This window comes from Perca flavescens, chromosome 22 (genome assembly GCF_004354835.1).
Source record: "Perca flavescens isolate YP-PL-M2 chromosome 22, PFLA_1.0, whole genome shotgun sequence".
Lineage (NCBI taxonomy): Eukaryota > Metazoa > Chordata > Actinopteri > Perciformes > Percidae > Perca > Perca flavescens.
In genome coordinates, this window is record NC_041352.1 from 17,932,096 (window position 1) to 17,955,582 (window position 23,487).

At 40.6% G+C, this 23,487-nt stretch overlaps 2 protein-coding genes across 2 annotated transcripts; both read right to left on the reverse strand.

Moving 5' to 3' along the window:
- Positions 1-271: 271 nt before the first annotated feature.
- Positions 272-14,164, reverse strand: mrc1a (mannose receptor, C type 1a). The gene is made up of 30 exons (XM_028569204.1): positions 14,003-14,164; positions 13,492-13,893; positions 12,150-12,323; positions 10,917-11,072; positions 10,714-10,827; positions 10,377-10,517; positions 10,104-10,286; positions 9,094-9,251; positions 8,899-9,015; positions 8,694-8,809; positions 6,874-7,022; positions 6,319-6,518; positions 6,114-6,229; positions 5,941-6,019; positions 5,702-5,846; positions 5,324-5,362; positions 4,715-4,878; positions 4,472-4,536; positions 4,200-4,300; positions 3,947-4,086; positions 3,624-3,732; positions 3,343-3,515; positions 2,988-3,093; positions 2,599-2,831; positions 2,345-2,510; positions 2,102-2,254; positions 1,902-2,018; positions 1,164-1,322; positions 1,046-1,078; positions 272-958 (listed from the first exon to the last, which is right to left on the reverse strand). Exons 1-30 carry the CDS (start codon positions 14,070-14,072, stop codon positions 726-728), a joined length of 4,311 nt encoding a protein of 1,436 aa, XP_028425005.1. The 5' UTR covers positions 14,073-14,164; the 3' UTR covers positions 272-725.
- Positions 14,165-16,446: 2,282 nt separating this feature from the next.
- On the reverse strand, positions 16,447-21,083 carry LOC114549654 (transmembrane protein 236). Its single transcript, XM_028570048.1, has 4 exons — positions 20,663-21,083; positions 20,374-20,446; positions 18,392-18,515; positions 16,447-17,793 (listed from the first exon to the last, which is right to left on the reverse strand). Exons 1-4 carry the CDS (start codon positions 20,932-20,934, stop codon positions 17,096-17,098), a joined length of 1,167 nt encoding a protein of 388 aa, XP_028425849.1. The 5' UTR covers positions 20,935-21,083; the 3' UTR covers positions 16,447-17,095.
- Positions 21,084-23,487: the final 2,404 nt, after the last annotated feature.

Below are 23,487 nucleotides of genomic sequence, written 5' to 3' on the forward strand. Positions count from 1 at the left end.
CATTAGAACTGCTCACCATCAGCATGTTAGCTTAATGTCATTGTGAGCATGTTAGCATTAGCATTTAGCATAGTGCTAGTACTCATGTCCATTAACATTTTGTGATTGTCACCTTGGTTTCTTTCTTTTCTTATAAAAAGTGTTTCTGTCACTTACAGGTATGTCTTAATGCATATTATCACAGTTGTTGCTCTGTTTTTGGTCTATCAGAAGAAAAAAGTGCAAAAAAGAACAATTCAGTTTAGTTTGTTTCATTTTTTTTTATTGAGCATCTATTTACAATGTCGTAAGTCAGAAATAGGCTGATGAGCAGCCCATGGAGAATAATAACAAGAAACCCAGTTGAGAAAAATCTGATAATTGTGTGAATAATCTTCACCCTCTCTCTTGATTTTTAACTGGAGCTTGCGCTACAAATGTTCAAAATCTTGATCTGATTGGTGGATAAGTAAAACATAAAATCTACACATTTCACAAATCACATAATCATGTAAAATGTGTTATAACATTTTCACTTATATTATCTTCTCCTTAATTCACTTAGTGCAGTGCCAGTGCTATGAATTATTATATAATAATTATGAATCATTATCCTGTCCTCTTTAAATGGTAAAACACTACAGGGTTTGATGGAGATTCAGTCCCAGTTAAGTGATCCAAAATAAAGTATGAAACCATAATCATATCATGTTCACAGTGCTGATTACCACTGATATCGAGTCTTTCTATGCTTGTTCATTCTGCTCTATGTTGGCCACCAGACCCTTGGTGTCTACATGGGCTCGGATTGGATTGTTGAAGTATAACTTGTTGTCAAAGGTGCTTTCTCCCAAGACAGGGGTGGTTATCCGTTTACGGAAAAGGAGGAAGGCACCGAGTCCAACTACGGCGATTACAACTAGCACTACAGCCACAGTGATGCCAGCAGACCCATGAGAAGCTTCTTTAACGACGTGGGCTGAGGAGGCAAACGTATAGAAGTATTAACAGGGACATAACTGGAGTTTGAAACATCATATTTAATATCTTAGTTAAAATAACTTACCAACAGATGGGGGCTTTTCTGTAGGTGTAATAACTGAGAAAAGAGAAATATTCAAATAAGGTGACTGATGGATCAAATTAAAACCACTGTAGGCTACATAACAGCAGATTAAATTTACCTTTGGCTGTTTTGCAGATGTAAGACCTGTATCTGCTGCAGCTGTTTGTACTCCACTGTCCACTGTCAGAATCGATGTCCACACATGATTCAGACTTTGGCATCCCCGTTTTCCAGTTGGCGTAGTCCACAACACTGTTATCAATCCACATCCACTCACCTGAAACAAGGATGCTCATTACCTTTATCCACTTATGCCCAAAGAATATATTTAAGGAAAAATGCCACATTTGTTCTGATTGGTCTTAAGTCTTGAGCAAGAATCTAACAGTTCAACTTTGACATTTTTAGATCACATGAAAACAAATCACAATTTGATCAATAGTCAAAAGTCAGAATTTTTGAAAAATGAGGAAAAACACTAACAATGTGTTTATTAAATGTCTTTCAAATGGTATATTTTTGTACTCTCCATATGTGTGCATGTCTTTGCTATTCAACTTGTTAGGTACCAAATACTTGATTTTGCTCCTTGTAGGTTCTGAGATACAGAAAATGTTTGATCATACTATATTTAGTCTTTCTTTTTTTCCCCCTAAAATATAATTAAACGTAGACAAAAAAAGTAGTCCCAAGTGCCCAAAGAGTCAAAGACTAAATATAGTAAGATAAGAAAAACTCACTGTTTACCGATTTAGAAAATGTATTCAGATTGTGCCCAGAGAACACTTACACCAAAAGGAAACTCACAATTTCAGTTTTTCATACGATGGAAAAAGGAATTGAAAGACATGCTCACCTTCATGAGTCTTGTAAAGGCCGATCCAGAAGGACTTAGCACCGTCCTGCAGAAGCTCCAGGTTCTGATGTATGAACAGGCTCTCCTGAGGGTCCTCAATACTCACCAGAGAAGCACCTGATGAACGACAGCATACTGTTAAGATTTGCATAACATAATTTTATTTAATAATTTATTAGTGAAAAGTCTTCATAACGTACCCATTTTCAGACATTCAACTGAGGCATGGGCCCAGTTGTCGACCACTGAGCTGACGAAGTAATAACAATGGCCTCTGAAAGGTATCCAGGTTCTCCGTTTCTTTGGTTCTGGACAGTTTCCGGGGAGTTGTGGGGGCTCCGTGGGTGCTATGTCTGAAAAAGAGACAGCAGGTTGCATTATTATCCATACTTAGTGTGTGGTTATGTGCAGTATATAGTGCAGGAATAGAGGAATTGTCTGACCTGGTGACCTCTTGCAAAGGGAATAGAAAGTATCGGTGCATGGTGCAGTCTTCCATGTTCTGTCCACGTCCATATACACACAGCCAAAGTTGTTTTTAGGCTCATTTGCGCCCCATTTGGTATAATATAGCAGCCAGTTATCGACCCACTGGAACCGCCCACCAGTCTGTGAAAAAAAACAGTTGCATTAGTGGAAGTTGAAACAGTGCTAAAAGGTCTCAATTTGAAATCCTGGTACAGGTAGATCTCTTTACCACATTGCTGTTGAGGCCAATCCACACAGGCTCATTGTGCTTGGAAATCTGCAAGGTGATGTATGCCTGGGTGACGGGGTTCAGTATACTGGCCAGATCTGCATCGTCTGCTTGGCACTGCCTCCTCGCCTCATCCCATCTCATCTTCTGGGCCACCAGTTTGTAGGAGTCATTGCCAAGTTTGTAGAAAGACTTTGGTAACACAGTTGTGGCTGGGACTACAATCTGAGAATCTGTGTAAACAAGAAGCATCATGAAACAAATCCTTCAGCTGAAAAAACAACATTTTAAAACTGATGTTGTCCCTAGTTATTTTTTACACAACGCTTGACAATTAATTATGTCAGTAGAACTCGTGATAGTGTGGCTTTGCTAAAAATGTTACTCACCAATGTTTCTTTTACAGATGAAGCCATGTTTGGAGTCACAGTCTTCCACCTTCCAGAATCCTTTTATTTTTGTGATGCTGCCCACCATCACCACACAGTCAAATGACTATCAGGCAGAAAGTACAGTACAAGTACATTAGTTAGACATTTTAAATGTCTGAGGTTAGAATACACATGGTAGAGGTGACAGGTTATCTAATGATAGAAGTAGATTTTTCAGGTGTCTTTCATGCTTTTTTACAGTTCTTTGTAAATAGTCTGCAAGAATATGACCATCACATTGTTGAATTAAACTATTGGAGAGAAAAAGTTGGACAGAAATAGCTTTGGATATAGAAGTTGACATTGGAATAACCTCAGACACAAATGAATAACGTCCATTAGGCAATGTTGTTGGATGCCCTTTTGCCCAGTTGGTGTATGAAATGCCTTTGCCATCCGTCCACACAAAGTGCATCTCCCAGTTGACATCATTCATACCGATCCAGAAGTCCTCTTCGTATCTCAGCATCTGCATTGTAAGGAATGCTAGAAAAGAAAACAAAATTATTCTTTAACTCCCTAAAATCCTGGTTTATTTACATCACTGCACAATGACATGTAACCTTTACAGACAACGAAAAAGAAAACGCTCACCTTGCACTCTCTCATTGATGATAGAAACCAGATTTCCTCCCTGGTTTAAGCAGTACGTCCTGGCTTCCTGCCAGTTCTTCTTGTCATCCCCCACAACTATTTTGTAGCACTGTGTAAACAAGATGAATTTGCACTGTGTGTTAGAATAATAAGCAAAGGGACAGGAGGTAACCAGTGTGAAAAAAATGGGAACACATTTTCCCAGAACAGATTTAAGGACAGAGTTTAAATCACATCCTGAAAGTAAGAGGAAGTCTTTGTCTTCATCAACGCATATTATGCAGAGTTTCAGAATTGTAATCTGTGCAGTTATACATCATTACCTTTCCTTGGAAAGCGAGCCACTCTGGTGCGCATCCTCCCTTAGGAATAGTGGTTGGGGCCATTGTTGTATTAATAAAATTACTGCTTCTTTTGCAAATAGAAGGAAGCTCCATACCACAGTTAATATCATTCCAGTACCCTATGTTTGCAAAGTTTACAGATAACAATCATTAAATAATCAAAAGAAATAAATTATTAGGTTGGACAAGCTAATATTTATGAAACAAACGCAGTATGGAATGTTAGACTCACCCATGCTCTTGTATAAAGTCACACAGTTTTCATCATTATTAGCAAAGTTGGGCTCATTCTGTTCCCATGCAGTGTATGATACAGGGGTGCCATCCAGCCAGCTGAAAATGGGAAGAAGATCATGAACATGACGTCACTAATAAAAAGGGAGAAAAAAACATCTGTATTTGTGGTTTGTTTAAAATGTCAGAATTGACTTTGATGGATGGCTAATGGGAAGTACCCAGTATACCTCTTACAGTAGTAATGTGCCTAAGTTTTGTCTGATTTACCTAAATGACTTATCCAAATTTACTGTCAGGCCAATGTAGTACTGTCCTTCTGTGCCTTTCGCTATCTGTTGGAACATAATGGAAAGAGAGACATTACATTGAATCAAAAACAATTGTTACACACAAGGTTTTCAATACTTTTGGCACCGGATGTTTTTTGTTGTTGTTGAGAAAATACATGCTCAATGTTAAACATTTTTATGCTTTGGTAAAAGAAATATATATATATTCTGAATTTCTTGCCTGTTTCCATAGGAACTTTCTCTCACTCTCCCCTGTGATGACCACAAGTTCACCAAAGTTCTTTTTGCAGAAGGCTCTAGCAGCTTCCATGTCTAACTTGTCATTGTTGATGAAATACTGTGTGTCATTGTATATTATCCAGCCATCTTCTGTGGTGTTGTATACTGTAAAGATACAAAATTGTTATCAGATGTCCCACAGACACACTATTAGGAATTAATGGTAAAAAGGCTAAAAGTCTACAGCCATGCTACCAGCTCTGTGAGGCAGTACTTACACACAGCAGTGCTAATGTCAGCATGCTAACAATGTTTAGCAACTATTTATTCATAAAGCAATGTGAAGCATTTTTTATTTTTTTTTATGTCAGGGGATCACCAAAGTCATTAGGCTTTATCTTTCAGGAACCATAAAGGTTTGTACAAAATGAATGGCAATTCGTAATAATCGAGATATTTTAGTCGGTACAAAGTGGTGGACCGACAGACCGGACTGTCATCCCTAGAGCATGATTAAAGAGGGAAATGGTGAAACAGAAAGATTTTTGCTCAGTAAAGGAAGGAAAGGAAGCTGGGGCTGTTTCGGGGAGAGGCCACTGCTGAAACTTACCTGGTGCAAATATGACAGGCTCAGGTTTGGGAGTCACACCTGAATGTACAAGAACAATGAAGAAAGAGTTTGAACATGAGGGCAAAGCTGTACTTTAACATCCCATAACTCTAACTAACGCAACAAAACTTTCTTTTCTTTTTTAAAGATTATTTTTCGGGCGTTTTTTATTTTATTAGATAGTGCAGTTAGACAGGAAAGGGGGGAGAGAGAGAGGGGATGGCACACACCAAAGACATTTTAACCCGGGCCGGTGCCAAGGAGTCTACATGGGGCGCACATTCTACCAGGTGAGCTAGAGGTCGCCCCATCACATAACTTTCTAAACAAATGGCTCTATGTAGACTGCTGCTCTATGATGAGACCGGTTCGTGTTACCTTTGCGTATCTGGCAGATCCAGTCACTGTAGTATTCACAGTGCCTATCATTCCAGTGCCGCCCGTAGTAAAAGTGGACTTCTGCACAGTGTTCGTTGTCATTGTGGTTGTTTGGTTCCCCAAAGCCCCAGTTCTCAAAGCCGAACTTGAAAACAGTTTGGGGAAACACACGTAATTAGGCCAGGGTTGAGAATAACAGTGAGTAAAGCTTTTTGTAACAACAATGCAGTGCTACATACAGGCGACCCATCGGACCATTCGAAACCTGCGTTGGTACCAAGGCTGAGGCCAATCCAGGCTGGTTCAGAGGAATGAAACCTTTATGACAGCAGAAAACACCAATATTGATTACTTGAATGGTTGATTAGCATAATATGAATTCTGACATATACAAGCTGTCAAGCTAACATACGGAGCGTTGTTCAGGTCCTGCATACTGTGTATGCTCATCAGGTCTCCACCAATGGCCTTGCAGAAGTCCTTCGCTTCATGCCAAGTCTTCCTAAGACTCGCTGACTTTTTGTAAATCTTTTTAATGAGTGAAAAAGAACATGTGTTGAGTTTTATGTACTTAAAATTTCACCAACTTCAGAGATTAGTTCAGTTTGTTCTCCTACTTTGTAGCAGACGTTCCTCTTGGCAGCGGGGGTCCACCCAGACTCACAGCTCAGGGCTGGGGTGGTGGGTGGGACTGTTGTCACATGAACACCCTCTGCTCGTTTCTTGCAGATATACTTCTCCTTGTTGCTGCAGCTGACAACGTCCCATAATCCAGCAAAAATCCCAGTTGTCATGGCAACACATCCTTGTTGTCTGTCTTTTATTAAACGCACCAAATGAAATGGGAAAAATTTTGATAAACTGAGCTCAAAGATGTAAAGGTTACGATCAATTATTACGATCAAGAAAGGTGGTATGGAGTAAAAAAAGTAATGGGGAGGAAGAAAAAATAATAACAGAAAAGATATACAACCACAAATGAGAAATAATCTACAGACAATGCTCTGTGATGCTAAACATATAGGCTAAGAGGTTCACTGAGCTAAATGTTAACATTAGCATGCCAACATGAGACATAAACAGTACATAGGCTACTGTATAACCTGCTGCATAATACACTATGAAAATGATAAGGAAGCACACATGCAATGCTGAAGAGAAGTGTGCTGTACCTGGCATGCCCACATTGAAATGAGTGAATGTGACTTTTCTTCTGGTGGTCCACTTAAAAGTGTTTATGTCGTCTGTGTTGGAAAAACCTGTCCAGAAATACTTCTCTGGTCTCATACCCACCAAACTGACCAAGAAGGCATTCTCATATCTGCATGAAAACATATAAAAGCAGAAAGGTGAGCAATAAAATCATTTCAAAATAAAGCCTGAGATTCATTGATTAGATGGTTATTGGAAATTAATCTTCACTTTTAGATGTCACAATGCAAAAAAAAGCATCCAACTTTTGGATGTTTTAAGACTTTTAAAGGTCCAATATGTAATATTTGTACTGTAATAAATCCAAAAATGACACCAATGCCTCATCAGATATTAAGGAAACATGTTAAACTGAAATACTATCTTTTCTGACAACAATGCTAATTTCAGTATTTTTTCTTTTTGAAATTTACATTCCGTGACGGAATTTATGTTTATGTTTTGATCTGTGTGTTGTTATCAACGGCCCAGTTTGACAGCCAGGCCGGGTTGCCAGATATACCTGTAAAAACGTAAACCCAGCGTGCTACAGCTGTAACGGTAGTACAGCCATGAAAGCAGCAAACAAACGAACAGGATCAACGGAGATAGATTCTACATGACATAAAAAAATGAAAACAGCATGTTTCTAACAGTTGCGTGACCAGAGACGTAACAACCCCCTGGTAAATATTGGAGATGTATTTGAAAGATGGAGACAGCTTAGAGCCCAAAAGGACGCAGAGTTGGCTTATTTTCTCCTGAACCGGTAAGCATTAGCTTCAGGCTAATTTATCACAGCTACTAGGGATGGGCATTTTTTGTCATTTCAACATTTGTGTACTCACATTGAATTATATAGCTAGAGTAACCGAGTTGGTTACTCGCAAAAACAATTGAGACATAGCCAGTAAAGTGATCCCGACTGGTCCTGGCTAACGCCGCAATGCAAACCCTGCTAACCCTGCTAACTGTTAACGATACCGGGCAGCCCATGGCTGTTTACAGCGTGTAGCCTCTTCAGCGGCTGGAGCCGACAATGGTGAGTTATTTTAAACCACGAGAGGGGGGCTGTAAATCAGAAAGAGGGGACTATGAGTTTGCAGTGTGTTTAGCGATTGTTGCCGTAATTCTAAGCCAATGAAGTGTGTTCCGTCGGCAAGGTAGTGGTATTTTTAGCGTTTCGTATTGTAATTCTAAGCCGAGGAAGTGTGCCTGACTGGCGTGTGGAGAGGACAGTGAGGTTGTTGTGTTTTTAGCGGTTCATACTGTAATTTTAAGCCGAAAAAGTGTGTCTGTTACAGAGCTTCACGTGAGCACGGGCTTTTATGACTGTCAATATAGCCAGCATCTAACGTTAGCTACTCGGCTGTGCTGTGGAGTAATGTCTGGCTATGTGAGACTAGCGTCTAACGTTAGCTACTCGGCTGTGCTGTGGAGTAATGTCTGGCTATGTGAGACTAGCGTCTAATGTTAGCTACTCCGCTGTGCTGTGGAGTAATGTCTGGCTATGTGAGAAAAGCGTCCAGCTACATTGTTGTGAATGCTGCGGTCTCAGCCTGGCAACCTCCGTGAACTTCGAGTCTGGGCAGGAGGGGGCGGGGGAGACGACTCTCCAGTATTTTGAATTGGTAGTGCAGTAACTATTTTAACCGCTAGCTGCCAGTATTACACACAATATTACATATTGCACCTTTAAGGGACCATAAATACATATATCTTTACTGTTTTAATGGTATATGTATTTATGGTGTGTCAGGAGTAAATTTGACATAAACACGACATAAATAAGAAAATATACCTATCAGCCACATCCACCACGTTAGCGCCAGCCTCTGAGCATGCCAGCTTTGCCTCATCAAAGGTTTTTGTCTCAGATCCAATGTTGTAACAATAAGAACCAAACCTGATTGAGCCCTTGAGATGATAAAGAAATAAACACAGTGAGACAAAATCTGATAAATGCTTTGTTGTATTATTACACTCACTATTTAAACATCACTCACAAGTTTGCATCCTGGGTTGGCTTCCTCTTGGGCGCCTTCAGCTGGTTTAGTGGAGGCCTTCTTCTTACAGATGTATCCATACGTCTTCTCGCACATTTGGTCAGCCCACCTCCCGTCCTGTATGGGCCACATTCAGCAGATGAGAACAGCGCCACTGGTATTATCATTGCATTCGTCACCTTTTGCATTTGTTACCTTTCCTCTGATGAGGACACAGTCTTCCTGGAGATTGGTGGCATGAGATGGCTCACCAGTCTGCCACTGGGTGAAGGTAACGTGGGAGTGATCGGACCATTCAAACAGCATCTGGTTCCTCTGATCATTCAAGCCAATCCAGAGCACATCTGTCGACACTGAGGGTTTCAAATGCACATGTAGATGTTAATGTGGTCAAAGAGTACAGTAACATTTGTTCTCTTCTGTATTTAGTTTTGTTATTCTTTAGATTAATAGTTTAACATTTTGGGAAATATAATTGTTTGCGTTCTTGCAGAGAGATAGATAAGAAAATCGATACCACTCTCCTAAATTCGAAGCTACAGCCAGCCACTGATTAGCTTAGACTGGAAAAAGAGGGAAACAGGCTCTGTCCAAAGGTAAAAAAAATCCACCTACCAGCAGTTCTAAAGCTCACAAATAAACATAGCACTGGTACATTTCATTAGTTTAAACACTACTAAAATTGTAAAAGGGTAAAAACTTCACGCTGGGGTTTTATGGCTAGTGATGTGCCGCATTATTTCCTGTTCCGGAGCAGTTGCTTAAGCTCTCTGAGTCTTGTTGACACTGTGACTTTGCCAAACAACCAACGGAGACTTAAGGAAGTTACTTCACATAACATGTAATTTTTACCCTTCAGTTTGTGTACTGGTTAAACAAACAAGATTTAATGTGTTCATTAGGGAGCTTTAGAGGTATTGGTAGGCGGATTGTGTTACTTTTTGACGGAGCCAGGCTAGCCATTTCCCCCTGTTTCCAGTCTTCATGCTAAACTTCCCTAATTTGCTGCTGGCTGTAGCCCCACATGTACCGTGCAGAAATGATGGTGGTATTGATCTTCTTATCTGACTCTTGGCAAGAAAGCAAATAACCATATTCCCCAAAAATTTCAAACTATTCCTTTAAAATTAAAAAGTTCTCTAATATTTTTTAGCATAGATTAATTTAAAAACCAACAAATCGCTGGAAAAAAATTGCACACTTACAGTATCCAGACTGAGATATTATGAAGCTCTGCTCTTCTATACTGCTTACGCTGGCCAAGTCCGCACCCTCTTTGTGACACGCAGCCAAAGCGTCCTTCCACATCTTTTTACTCCTCTGCAGGTAGTAACAGTTACCTGCATATGGAACCCAGTGACTGGGACAGAAGCTGGGCTGGTCTTTGACTGTGGATAGAGACCAAAAAGATGTGAACATATTTGGTTTGTACTACTAAGACTCACTCTAATAAGCCAGATCATTTGGAATTAGATTACTTGGTGGTGGAGGCAGACTGGTAGAGTTTCCTTTGCGACAAATGTAACCAAGTTTCTTGGTGCATGCGTTGCTCTCCCATTTTGAGGCTTTTGCAGCATTTAGGGTTGCACAGGTGAGCCCGGGCTCTGACGAGGGATGGCCTATTGGAAACATCAATCCATGTATCATTTGTTTTTAATGTAATAATTCATTGATAATTTGAGAAAATGATAGCATTTGTAACACCAACTGTAAATACAGTATGTAATCATTCAAGAAGCTTACTGTTGTTACAGCCGGTCACATTACATACAATAACGTTCTGCTCCTGTCACAGTTTATCATGTCTTCACTAACCTGGGGCCCAGTTTAAATATCTGAACGGGTTTCCGTTGCTCCACTGCCATCCACTCTCAAAATCCAAGCTGTTCAGTCCAATCCACAGAGATGTTCCCAACACATTTGTCAACCCTACGTCAACCCAAACATAATAATGCAGTTAAAGTTCAATGATATAACATTGTTTTGTATAGGTAACTTATACATGGTTGACGTTGTACCTGAAATGTATGACAGCTCATGTAGCTCTACAATGCTGAGAAGGTCGGCTCCCTGCTGCTGGCAGCTCTTCCTGGCCTGATGCCAGGTCAACGCTGACTGTGCGTTCCTCTGATACTGAACCCCTGTGACCGGGTCAGTGTCCCAACCTGAGGATACTGCATTATGGTGGAAACACAAATGATCAAACTGAGACAAATTATTTACAAGTAAAAGTAATCTAAAACCTGTTGACCTGAATGGATTTTAAAGATAATAAGCAGAGATGTGGACTTGAGGCTTTGACTCGAGTCGACTCGAGTCACTTTTTTGATGAACTGTGACTTGACAAAACATTATTGACTTGAGACTCGGCCTGTAAGTTAATGACTCGAGACTTGACTTGAGACATGATGACTTGTGTGTATTCATAAGTTTGAATGTCTATCAATTATGCTATGCAGCCGCAGCAGCGCAAAATGAATTATGATTGGACGACTCAAAAAGCTTCCTGGTATGTCATTGTCATGATTGGATGACAGGCTGTCAGTCAAACTCCTTGCTATGGCAACACCTAACATCAAAGACCCCTGGGAAGCCTTCAGTCGGACCAGACCAGCGTCTGTGCCACGAGTAATCGCTTTTGGATTTAAAAATGTCACGCAAGATGAAAAAGGTGACTTGATTTGGGACTTGACTTACCTTAACTAAGGACTCAACCTTACTTGACTTGACATAACCTGTGACTTGACTTGAATTGCCGAAAAAAAAAAAAAACTCGAGACTTGCTTGAGAGTTATACCAAATGACTTAGGACTTACTTGAGATTTGAGAAAAGATGACTTGGTCACAACACTGACAATAAGTGTCTCAAAACTAAAAAACATAGATGAATGAGGAACATCTTCTACATCCCTGTCTAGGACTGTGTTGTGTTTCTTTAAAAAAACAATGGTAAAAGTGAGCTCCCTTTCTTTTTCTGTGCCTTTCCTGCCCAAGTTTTAGAGCAACGTCAGGGGAAAGACGGGCCTGTGAGAAGAGGAAAACAAGGACAGTGCTGTGTTGACAACTCATGAGAGGAAGTGGTAGTGTTTTGCTGCTGGGTGGAGAAGAGGGGGTCAGAAAGCAGACCTGTCACCACTGACCTCTTTAATGATAGCACTTAGAGAAATAACATAGTTCTGGTTTGATAAACACAATTCTTCATAAAAATGTGCAACACAGTATCTTTGTTGATATATATGGATGTTTCTTACCTCCGGTGGGACAAAAGCCCCACTTTTTCACTTTATTGTAATCTCTCTCTGTTGCACACCACAGTTGTCCATCTGAGCGACCTTCCTTTGTGCATTCAGCGAACCACTTCTCCCCAAATATAAATGGGAACTGACAGGGGCCTCCAAAGGCATTCCCCCCTATCGTGAAAACCTCTGAGGAGACACAGACCATAACGTTAAACATCATAAAAAAAATATATTTTTAGCAAAATAAAACATGCAAAGTCAGCAAATCAACAACCTACTAGATATACATGACAAAAGTATGCGGACATTTGATGAATACATCCAGCTGTGATATATATATATATATATATATATATATATATATATATATATATATATATATATATATATATATATATATGCTATAACAGCCACTGTTTGGGAAGGATTTTTACAAGATTTGGGAACCTGGGCAGGGATTTGCTCTCCTATTCAGGAGTGTCCTTAGACACACACTTAGAAAACTATTTCGTTATGGACCTTACTTTGTGCACAAGGCTGGTGATATGGTGAAAAACAGCCACAAATTTGGGCACACTATTGTCGACTATTAGATACACTACCATTATGTACAGAGTAGATGAGGTGTAGCATGTACAGACAGGGTAGTGCACAGACTTTTGGCTTTTTGCTAATATGCTAATGACTAGTGTACCATTTGTGATGTATTTCTAATCAGTAGCATGCATTTGTTTTACTAATTGGCTCTGTTGGATAGCTCTCATTTACAGACAGGACGGCAGTAGTTTAAGTTGAGTCACAGATGGGTTGAAGTCTGTCAGTCAGACTACAGATTTTGCAGGACATCGTTGCTGCACCTGTCCTGATGAGTCCCCTTGTATCAATCATGCTTGATATTGGCACTCACTCCTCAGTTTAAACACCACCATGTTTTGTGGTTTAAGGATGTTTCAATTAAACTTTGTACTTTTTATGATGCCTGCATTTCATTTTTACATACTGCCTCTTCGGGTAAATAACTATGTCCAGACTCTGAAGAATAGAGTGTAGAGTTTTCCACAACTAAGTGAAATAAGCATCAGCATCATCACTTGAACAGACCTTTTGAAATGACTTTTAATCTACAGCCATAGATTACTTGGTCTACATGGTAGAAATCCCAATTTGCTAAATATAGTATTGCTTGTCAAAAATGTATTTTGTTTTAATCTCCAGCATGGGAAGATTCTACACAACAAACTTTGGCAGGACTTTCTGAAAAACCCTTCCAACCTTTCCAAAGATAAGATTCTACAGTATATACTATTGGGGCTTTGTCTTTTGTTAAAATGGATTGTGTCCCCACAATTCCTACCTTGAAACCCCTTTGAACAAAGGTCACCCCGGGTGCCAAATATCCTCCAGCGACTCCAGAGCCCTACGCCTTTGTAGATCATTATGTTCCTCTCATTGCGGTTGCCCCAGTTTAAGTGCAGGTCCTGGTCTTTTAGGCCAAAGAGGGTCTCATTCTTGCACTGCCAGTGTTGGAGCTCACTATTCTCATCACATTCAAAGAGGAGCACCTTCACCCAGTCTTTAATCTCTGTGGCCCCCAGACAGAGCTTGAGGGACAGACTGAGGATGCGCGATTCGGAGGCCCAACGAAACTGCTGCGCTTTGGCATGAGGATCACAGGGGGCCACCGTGATGGAGGTGGCACTCTCCACCTTAATGCACTTGTTGTGGTTCTCGTTGAAGATCAGGAAGGAGCCACTGTCTGAAGTAGAACAGAACAGCTTCAAACTAATTAATTCACAATCCGATTACTCTCATAATTTTACTCACAGCCAAGTTGAATTGACAGAAAATGTGTCAGGGGTACGTACCTATGTCTGCAGTAATGCAGAGCACTTGCAGGAGACAGAGGACCACAGCGACATTTGAACAGGGTAGCATTATCCTTAGTGTGTAGTTTGCACTCGGTGCTGGATGAGGTTTTAGGAGAGTTTTCCAGTCATGAGAGAAGGAGTCTGCTGTGTGCAAAGGTGTGGGACATGGAGCAACAATGACAGAGACATGGTGCTTTCCCCTCTTAATCACACTGATGGGTATCCTGTCACATGGGTAGCTAAGGTTGGTCAAACAACAGCAATTTCCATGAGCTTCCACAGAATTTTTTTTGACAGAGGAAAGGAAGGCAGGAAGTGGGACGCAAGCAATCTCATCTCACTATTTAACAAGAAAAAAAAGTCACCGGTGATAGCTTCAAGACAACTCAAGATGTCAGCAGGATAGGACACTAATTCTATTTTTAATAAATCAAAGGCAAGCGGGTGATAGATTTTGGGAATTCATTTATCCAAGCAGGCTTTCAGTATATTGCCTTTATCTACGATTTTTGATCTTTTATAAATAGCCCTTCAGTCTGTGCTAAATCTGTGCGAGAGAGCAGATGTCATTCAGCAAGACTGGCTTTGAAAAGGTTTCAGGAGATTCACATCTAATCAGAAATGTGACAGTTTCACAATTACCCGGCCAGAGTAGATGAGGATTAAATGAGGTTTGCAGCACTTTGCTAATGTGAGGGTTTTCGTGGGATAGTAGCCCCCACGAGGTCCACGGGGGCTTCGGGTAAGGACTGCAGTGGTGATACAAGTCAATAGAAAGAGAGGACAGGAGGAAATCCTGCTTCCTATTGGGGGAAATGAGTGGAGATCTGACCAATTTGGCCTCATACTGCAGGGATGCCCAGCAATGGTGCAGACAATTGGGATGCAGATACGTACCTGTGCAATACCTGTGCTTTGTAAGGACAATGCAGAAATAAACAAAAAAATGTAGTAAAATCTAACACTACAAGTTGTATGTTCTAATGAACATCTATTGACTGCAACCTAAATTTGACATGATGTAAATGTTCGCCAAAAATTGAACGTACAAATTATGCAGTCTTAGCAAAAGGTTTGAGCTCTCTAAATGCTTTCTATCTCACTCGTCATGTAAAATTAATCATATTTTCAAAGAGAAATTCTAAGTAATGCATCCATTATGCCTTTCATTTTTTGTAGGGTTGGATTGTATTTTTACTAATCAAAATAGTCCACTTGGAGGCAGAAGAACAAGTTAAAAACACAATATTGACATAATAGGACCTTATAAAGTTGTTGAATGTGTAAGCAAACAAATTTGTCTTTATACATCCAGCAGATACGGAGCATTTGGAGTCGTGTATATCCAATATTCTCTCTCTTTTTAACTCTGTTTCACCCAACTCCTAAAAGGAAATATCTGTCTCTTTAGCTGCTAAATGCTCAACTATTTTCACAAGCTAATTGCAAACGACTTTCTTTTGTGGTTTGGTGCTGAGCAGTAGTTGTTCAGTAGAAGGTTTATCAAATTATTTTCACTGCGCGCTACTGGCTGGAAACTGGGTTGATGAAAGTGGGCCAGAAAACCAAAACAATGATCTAAACCTGACTGAAAAGGGTTAGTAAAACTGAAGGGAACTACAGAATTAGGTAATAATTATCTGCCGGTTCGTCCCTACGAGCGACACCTTTCACATTACAGTCAATTGATCAATTGTTAATATAAAAAAATACTGATTAGAGCAAATAAACAATGATGAGGTGTAGCATGACATGTGCAAAAGAAAAACATGCTTTGCCAAGTTGTTTTCTGAGAGGGTTGAATGTTAAGATGTGAGACAGAAGTACACATTAGCAGAAATTATATCAGTTGGAATACAAATTACACACAATTAAATATAAGTGGGTTCTGGTGGGTTAAGGAACCACAGATTACATTTGAAGTGAATAAATTAAATTGGCAAACTGATCTTCTTACAAGAGGCATAGAACAAGCGTCAGTACAAGAGAACTATCATAATACTGGAAAGTGGACGTAACATTATGAATACACGTACAATTTTATGCAAACAGCCCAGCAATAAATATCTTGTTTAACCTCATCATTGTAATTAATTGCATTCTTTTGTTCATGCCATTTTGACCCACCCTGTAAATGATTACCTTCACAAAAGGTAGTATGTTTCTTGCAGGGCTGTTGTTTTGAATTGCGTCAGATTTAACAGGTGTAATGAATGACAATGTGTCTTCTAGCTGTCAGCGCTATTGTTCTCTTGTGCTCTGGACAATGTAGGATTGCGAGAAGGCATGTGATGAGAATGTTTTGCAGAATAATGACAGGAAACCTGTTCTTATGAGGAGTGATTGGGAAAAAAAAATGGGATGAATTCCTGTGTAAAACATTTGATTTGAGTTCTAAAACTCTGCATACATGATAAATCACACTACTGAAACTTAAAACATATGTTTAAATGGTTGTCTTTATTAATCTTACCAAAATATATGTATCAACGATACAAACTCACACTTTGTTTCTCTTTTGTAAATATAACTTAGCAAAGAAAAACCTAATCTAAACAACATGTATTTATGCTTTTACATATTCACTGCACTTTATGATGGTAGAAAAAGAAATCTGCTATAAACTCTCAAATTACATTACAGGTACATTCCCAAAGTGCCATGCTTGGTGAGGGTAAAAAAAAAAAAAAAAAAAAAAGTATGCTTGAACATTAAAGTAAATAATACATAACACAACAGTCATTTGACACCTTAAATGGGAAAACATTGCCTAAGAGCTCCCTTTTGGCCTGTAAAAAGTACCATCATGCATTTTAACAAAATATCTCTTCTGTGTCGACTAACGTTATTTTTATTAGTTGGTTCAGTTAGCTGTAACGGTTACACCTGGCAGTTACTGGGTGTGAATATTTAGGAACAAATCTCAATATATTAGAGAATCTGCCCTTAGTAAACACTTAAGTTATAACTAAGTTTGAACTTATGAAGTCAGCTCGTGCGACCTCCTCCTGAATCTTTGCATCCTTTGTGCCAACCTTCTGCTTGTAATATATGTTTTAATGTGCTCTGTCTTTGCCTGAAGTGCTGGTCTCAAAAGAACATCCTCTCTGTGTTGAAGATCCTCAGCCTGGTCATGAAGTTGAAATAGACAAAGGCCAGGCAGACCAGCAGGTTCTTCATCAGATAGAGGAGGGGTGTGACAAAGCCAAAGAAGGCAATGAGGCCAACACGCACAAAGAAGAAGGGAAAGTCCTGCACGGCCACTCCTAGTGAGGGAAGCAGGGGGCTGTGGGGCATGACCACCACCCGCAGGCAAGACAGGTAGCTGAAGATGTAGATGGGGAACACCCAGCCTGAGTAGTAGACAAGGGGATGTCCTGCCACCCTCACCATCTCTACTGTGTCCATCCAGAACATAAAGCTGTCCACAAACACATCCGCTCGGGCATCGCTGGCACACAGGAATCTCAGTGGACCCGTGTAGGAGTACGGAGATATGCGGTACGCTGTGGTGCTCGCTGATTGTGAGCTCAATCCAGAGATGCTAAATGGTCTCCCAGGATTACCTGGTATCCCCGGGACTGTGCCGTTGGTCTCTGGTCGAGCCCCTGCTCCATTCTGGTTCCTGTCATTGTGCTGGTTTGCTCCGGGTGGCATAGGATTTGGCCTAGCTTGCCCGGGCACAGCTGGCCCCGATGCAGCTGGAGTGATAGGTGTGACTGGTGTTACCTGTTCCACATGTGTGAGGACAGTGGAGGGGATGTCAGCATCTCTCTCCATGTCATTACCTGGGGAGAGAAAGTCAGAGCAAAGCAAATCTGAAAAGACCTTTTATATGTTGCTTATCTTCATATAGTTTGGTGTCCGTGGGGGTTGTTTTTGAAAATTAGCCAAACAACAATCATAATTTTATTCTGAATATTGTTTGGCCAAAGACCCACCATCAAATCTTGTGATAATAAAAATGCAAACACTATTCTGCTGTGTTGTTGAAGCCCAAACGTCCTGAGACAGATGACGCTGAAAATTCTCAAAAGGATTGGGTTTTCCAAGAAATGTACTCAGACCACGTCAATGCTTCCCTTTAGAAACACACTGCTGAAGTTCTGTCAGTTCAGCACTGTGTTACAAGAAATGGCTAACAAATGTCCTGCTCATTTCCTCAGGTGCATCAATATTTTTCAACTGCGGGCACAGAGCCAAAGAATAAGAAGTTCACATGGTTCTGGATCAATTATTTAAAGAACTGTTAGCTGTATTTGTTGCCTCCAAGCTCCTGTAATGTAAAGCTGGGCTGGTATCACTACAGAAGTTGGCAGGGGAAAGTTCAGGATCTAAAGCACTCAGTTAGTGATTTGTGTAATGGGTTCAGAGAGCGGCGCTCACCCTGGCCGGTCAGTCTGCAGTGGCGTATCCTTTCCACAACGTCAATACAGATGAGAGAGAAGAGCACTAGTGATACAGGGAGCTCCGTGAACGTATCATGTGTCATGTGGTTATTTATCTGAACCTGGGCAAACAGCCAGAAAATCATAAATTGAACATACTAGAACATTTCATCTGATTACTTACTCACTTCCAATCAATATAGAACCCTACAATTGACATCAACAATAAAAGGACCTCTGCACCAGGCCAGGGCTCGACAGTAACGGTTGCCCGGTTGCCCTTGGCAACCACATTGAGTAAAATTGGCAACCGCGTGGCCTCTGGTTGCCCCCTTTGGCAACCACCTATTCAATATTTGTGTTTTTTTTTTATATACAAAAACAAATCAAAATTTACAAACCTGGAAAATCATATTTCAAAAGAAGGCAAGATTTTATTTGGTTGTCTCCGTAAAGTGTAAACGCTACTTTCGTGCAGCAACACAACATTTCAGCTGCTGTGAGACCGTTTTCCACACACGTGCGCATGTTAAAATGTGGTGCTAATATGGCACCGGTGCCTGGTATCTACCAGACGGAATGGCAACGTGGATTTCGGTGCCTCATTGTGGTGGCACTTAAATGTCTGCCCTGTTCTCTGATGCTCCGAAACAGACGTTACAGGCAACAGAAACATCGCTGCATGTCACGCTAGTAAACACTATTAACACGTCACACTTGGCAGCAGGTAACGTTAGCCTACTGTTAGCTACAGTAGTAACTGGATTAAACACGGTTAAAATGCTGACAGCTAAACTAAAAGCGTGACTGTATTTTTTCAACAGCGGGACGTACAACCATCTGCCGCTAAAGCTATGAGCTAAAAGACAAACTAGCACTTGGTCACTGCTGTTGCCGGAGAGAAACAACACAGACAGGACAAAATGTTGTATTTAGTTAAAAACTAGTGAACCTTGTGGTGCATTCAAAGTTATTGAAAAATACCCTTTTCTCATCTGTTTTTGTATTTTAACAGCAATTTTCTGGTGAAATAAGTAATTATTGTTAAACGTTATTGTTATTACATCATTTAAATTCCCCCCTTTTTTGTGCTGATTCGAAAATTGATCCGATCCGTGACTCAAAACCTTGATCCGATCCATGAGTTTTCTATTTGAGAGGGATGGGAAATGATATTGCAACATTATTAAAATGTGTGGTATAGTTACATGACAAATGAATTGCTCCAAATATAGGCAGTTTAAAACATGGCAACCGTATTGTCAATTTCGGCAACCAAAAGCTGATGCCTGGTTGCCAAGCTGGCAACCACTTTAAAAAGTTAGCCTTGAGCCCTGCAAGCATTCACATATACATGTCTGACCTCCTCTAGTACTGGGTCTGTGGTCTAAATCACTTGCAGCGCTGGTATTTGCCTGAGTCAGGACTTCATACCAACAGGACACAGATCAAAGCAGACAAGCTGGTCATCTTAGCAGAATTTATGACTCTTATGTAAAATACACCAGATAAGCAAGGGTCAAAAGGTCAGCTTGGGCTCTAGAAAGGGCCACATAAAACAGCAAATAGGACCTGGGCTGCAGCCAGTGAGGAAGTGAAAATGTGCCTCATGGACAGATGATTTGACAAGGGCAGTTTGGACAGGAAGAGGAACCAAGCTGCTTATCAGTGGCTCCTTATCCATATTCATCCCCTGAGAACCAAAAGGTTCCTCACAAATCATCACCTTTATTCCACTCACATATGTCTTGCACCGTGATTCCACTCACCAACAACATTTAAATAACTTAGGTCCCAAATGTAAAGTTGTGGCGGGTATTTTTTAAGTTCCAAGAAGCTTTGTTTGGATGATAAACGCAATCATCAAAAAGAACTACAAAAGGATCCATTACAAATGTATCAACATAAGGATCAAAGTTCATAATCAGAGACTGATAAAACAAATGAAACAAATGTCAAACACTCCACAACATGTTGTACCTCAGAGCTGGCGATGAGAAAGGCAAAGCAGGGCAATGTGGACAGGATCACATATACGAGAGCCACAGGCCTCCTGATACAAAGACAAAGGAAGGGAAAGAAGTAAGGAAGGAAGACAAAAGGCAGTTGCAGGACTTGCTAACTCATGGTATTCATCAGCCTAGTGCTGTCCAAACCAGCCACAGACAAACCAGCTGGTCAGATCTCAGTCAGTGCTGCACTGCCGTCCTGGCTGCTGACCATACACAGCTAAGAACCTCTGAGGCCCCTGACCTCAGGAGAAACTCACCACTTCTTCCTCCCAATGAGAAACTTCTTCTTTGCAAAGACCATATACTTCATGGGTACCCAGACCAGCAGGGCGGTGGAGGTGACATAGGCAATGGAGGAGGCCACGATCAACCAGTAGGCCGTGCTGCCGTCTCCGGGGGGCCGCGCCGACGTTTTGACCTTTGCTACGATGATGGCAAACCTCTGCATGACGATGAAGAGTGGCACGCACAGGCCTGCAAACTGCAGCACCTCGCACAGGGCGAACTTCAGCGTCCTCCCCGAGCCCATGCTGTGGAGCTCAAAAAAAGAAAAAGAAGGGAGGGAGACGGGGCTGTTGTCGCAGTGAGGCAACCCCTGTCCCTCTGAGGGATGGTCAGGCCTCGGACCAGTGCATTGTCTGCCTCCACTAGCATTTTCCACACACCACAGCCCTGGCTCTCTGCTCACCCAACTGCTTACACTGCACTAGGCATTGTATACCTCGGTGTAACGGTGATGTGACTGGCTCTTTACTCTCTTTATATACAGGATAAAAAACAAAGGCTGTCTCACTCCACACCCTGAAGGATATGTTTGTACTACAGACATCTCAGTGGGATGATTTAGTCAAAAAAAAAAAACTTTAATCAGTGCTTTTAAAGCTAAAATCCCACCTTATCAATCAGCTACACATAATAGATTACCTACATTATTCGGAGCATCTAAAATACATAGCTTTGCATTAGTTATACCGTATATTCTACCTGAACATTCTCCAAAACCAGCAAACATAAATGGACTCACAGTAAAAGCAACATCCAAGGCAATTGTGGCTCTTCTCATATTTAAACATTACCATCTAGTGGCAAAATGTGATAACTGTTAAATATCAGATACTACACAATGAGGTTACAAATACTTGAAACATATCAAAGGCTCAAAAACACTGCTTCAACATGTATTTTCTTTTCAACAAATTAAGATAAATTGATTAATACTTCATGACAAAAAGCCAGCAACATGCCCTCAGGCTAGCCGAACAAAAGCATGAACTGAAAAGATGAATTAAGTTGTTTTATCGTTGGTCTCTTTTAGTCCAAAATCCATGCATCCATGCACACTATCTTTCACGCTGTGACCCTGTTCATACAATTTCAAGGTAATAATTAAGAGAAAGTTTGGTGTTGACTTGTAACATGAATTATTTCTATTCAGAAACTCAACTGTCTTTCTGTTTGAAAATACAAATAAAAAATCATTAAAATCATGAACTCAAGTGATGACGGGAGCCGGCTGCAGCACGACTCAATTAAAAACCACCATGAACAGTTTTTAATGTTCGGACTGAGAGTCTGCTCATGAGACTTTGCTCTAATTTTCAGGACAATTAGGGCACGATTCGGGACAATTGCTTGGATTTCTTTGGGACCCTAGCTATGGTTAACTGCTCCTCAGATCTCTGCAGGGTGAATCCCGACAGCTAGTTAGACTATCTGTCCAATCTGAGTTTTCTGTTGCACAACTAAAACAACAAGTTCCTTCCCGAGGCTATTTTGCAGCAGGCGCTTAGCACCGCCCAAGACAATTGTGATTGGTTTAAAGACATGGCAATAAACCAGAGCACGTTTTTCTCCCATCCCAGAAGTGATTTTTTTTCCCACTATGGCCACGCCAAGACCCTCGCTTCAATAGCATTCACACACTACTAGCCAGGCGTCCATGCTTACATGTACAGGTCCTATCCCCTGACCAAATCCCCAACACTAACCCTAACCACTGGAGGTGAAATGCCTAACCCCAACCAATCGAGCTGCTTCGTAGGGCGGGTCTTGGCGTGGCCCTAGTGGGATTCGTAATTTTGCATCCCGGAATGCTGTGTGGCCTAGCCAGACCCTCCTCCACAGTGCTGTAGAGGAAGGTACAGTACAGGCCTTATTTGATAGAAATCTATGTATTTTCCACTACAAAATGTATGCCTTCTCTATGATGCACTCTAATGTCTCTTTGACATAATGTGCTACTTCAAATTTCCCACAAAGTTTAACACAGGTGAAAATCAGACTGAGCACATACCTGTTCTCCTCAAAGTGCTGTTATACTGTTTGCTCTGCAATGTCCAACTTTACCGCGTTGTCCTGCTACTTTCATGTTTGGTAATCCTCTCAGAAAGATGCCATCTTCTGAATAATTAACACGGGAAGCAAAAAGAGCCTCTTCCCTGACAAGCTAGCAGTTATAGCCATTTTTTGGCTGGAGAACAACTGCACGTGAAATCTGATTTTACCAGAGGTTTGGTTTATAACAAAATCCGACGGCTGGATGGCACCGAGGCGTCTCATCTCAAGTTTTTCTTAAAAAAAAAAAACACATTTTAATAATAATAATAATAATAATAATAATAATAATAATACATAAGTTTTATATAGCGCTTTACATGGACCTCAAAGACGCTTTACAAACAAAAGAAAGAAAGAAAGAAACAAACAAACAAGATAAGTAAATTAAAAAAAAACATCACTAAACACAATTGTAAACAATTAGTAAAAAATACAATATTTGACTCTGAATTATAATGCAGTAAAATAAATTTTAAAGACTGCACAGAAGTGAATAGATAGGATAAGGGTGTGGTGCCTGAAAATAGGTTTTTTTTGCTGTAGAAAATAATCCACGTCGATGGTGATCGCGGAAACTCCAACAACTACCTGAAAATGACGTCCACAGCACTTGGCAATAAGCCTGTTCAAATTGCAGCTGGGTTACAGGTAATTAGCTGTGGGCATGCGCATTGTTGTATTCCACTCTCAGCATGCAGCTATCACCCAAATATCGTCCTCAAGCCACCATAATTAAAACACCATT